General features: G+C 39.2%; 1 protein-coding gene across 3 annotated transcripts in view; it reads right to left on the reverse strand.

Annotated features, from left to right (window-relative positions):
• Positions 1 to 473: 473 nt before the first annotated feature.
• The window catches only part of LOC107729122 (small G protein signaling modulator 2-like), a 57,048-nt gene continuing 55,453 nt past the window's right edge, over positions 474 to 2,068 (reverse strand). For all 3 annotated transcript variants that reach the window (XM_016539506.1, XM_016539505.1, XM_016539504.1), the window contains one exon: positions 474 to 1,462. In XM_016539506.1, coding sequence (XP_016394992.1) covers positions 1,374 to 1,462 — 89 coding nt within the window. In that variant the 3' untranslated portion in view covers positions 474 to 1,373. The remainder of the gene's footprint in view (positions 1,463 to 2,068) is intronic.

Consider the following 2,068-nt stretch of genomic DNA (forward strand, 5'->3'; position numbering starts at 1 on the left):
CACTACTGTCAGTCACTGAAGCCTTGCAGATTGCAAAAGCTGATTCCAAATAATCGGTTCTTATTCTGCTAGATCTATCTGCTGCTTTTGACACTGTCAATCATCAGATCCTCCTGTCTGCCCTCTCTTCACGCTGGCCAATCACAGCACACCTCGCTTTTCAGACTGATGAGCTTTGTAAAAATCGACGCGTTTCAGAAAGGCGGGGCATAGAGGAGAAACAATAATGTACAGTATGTGGAAAATAATGTGTTTTTTTAACCTTAAACCGCATAAACACATTTCATTACACCAAATACACATATCATATGACCCCTTTAATATTGAAAAGAGTTGTGCTGCTTAATATTTTTATGGAAACCATACATGCATACATTTTCAGGATTCTTTGAAAAATAGAAAGCTTTTATTTGTCTTTTGTAACATTATAAATGTCTTTACTGTCACTTTTCATTAATTTAATGCATCCTTGCAGAATAAAATGATAAAAAATCTTACTGACCCCAAACGTTTGAACAGTAGTGTACAGTATATGCAGTGTGAGTGAACAAAGCCTGAAGGTAGTGAACATCTCAAATGTGACACACCAACCAAAGACTAATTAGTCTCATCACATCACGTGGAAGCAGTTTTCTGACCCGTGGAAGAGCCTGGACCCTTTACAGACTTTAGGACACTGAGGGAAGTGTAGTGACCCCTGATAACACCTGCCAGTGAGGAGCATCACGGGTGTCATGGAGCGACAAGATTCAAAGTGCAAACGTATGGACGCAGGTCGTGAAACGTGTTACAAAGGCAACGTCAACTCGAGATCATCGTCGTTATCACCATCAACCGAAACATCGTACAGAAGAAAAGGGGTAATAGAGACGCTAAACGATAAAACGAGGCATATAAATACTAGCACAAGGTTATTGGCACAGTCCTTTTGGTCACACACTGTTTGGACGACTTCTTCGTGGCTTAGTTATTATTTAAGGGAACTGACCTAACGCAGCCTCGTTTGAGGATTCAAAACTGTGCGGTTTTTATTCATCGTGGAATACTTGCTGTACATTTGGCAGCCATTAGGAAAAGGAAACGGTTGTGCCCCCTGTTCGAGGCTTCTCATTTCTTATAAAAGCAGATCTAAAAGGACCTGATCGGTGCAATGTGTGCTGGAGGCGTGTACAGCAAGAAAGGAAAAAACCTCAGTCACAGTGTGCTCAAACACCACGAGCATGCAGACAACGCCAGGGTCTGACACAACAGCATTCTGTGGCAGGCAAACGATATTAAGAGTCGAGACGTCGAGGCAGATCCCGGGCGGTCTCAAGCCTTGAGGAGGAGATTTGGCCAGGCGGGACTCGGTGGGCGGCAGCCTACTCTTATTCTCACTTGTTCTCGATAAGGGTCTGCACCTTGTGTACCAGCTCCCGCGCTATTCGGAGGATGTGCTGCACGTCGTGGCGCTCGGCCATCTCTGTTTGAGAAGAGCACAAAGAAAACAATTTATTCAATAGACTGATACTTTCACATGGCCACATGCTGCATTTCTGGTTTAAAACTCAGTGTTGTACTGTGATATCTTAAAGCTGAAGTTTGCTGTTTTTTTTGTTTTTTTTTTTATGTTATGCTTTCTTTGTATAATAGTAAAACATCTCCTACAAAGGGTTCTTCAACTAGAGTTCAAGCATCCCCAGGGGGCTACAATGAGGTGCTGGAGGGTCAGCAAAAAATCTTTTATAAGGGATAGCAAAGTTAGTGTGTTCATGTAAAATATTAATTTTAAATATATTTTAATTGCATTTTAACAGTTTTTAATATTGCCATTTCATTCTGCTTTCTAAGGACTACATTTGAATGTCATTTATTGAGAAGTGCTATAAAAATACATATGAATTTAATTATATTAAAAACATTCCTTTTCAGGTTTATACATCTCATATTACTGTAATACTGGGTAGAAAAAAAGAAAATTTAATTGAAAGTATTTTCTTCTTTTATCTTTTGTAAAATGACAAGATAAAAGGAAATTATTTAATTTAGGAAACAACATTTATAGTAGCAAACTTTACATTATTATATA

The sequence above is a fragment of the Sinocyclocheilus rhinocerous genome, unplaced genomic scaffold (assembly GCF_001515625.1).
Source record: "Sinocyclocheilus rhinocerous isolate Xijiao unplaced genomic scaffold, SAMN03320098_v1.1 scaffold1870, whole genome shotgun sequence".
NCBI classification, from domain to species: domain Eukaryota; kingdom Metazoa; phylum Chordata; class Actinopteri; order Cypriniformes; family Cyprinidae; genus Sinocyclocheilus; species Sinocyclocheilus rhinocerous.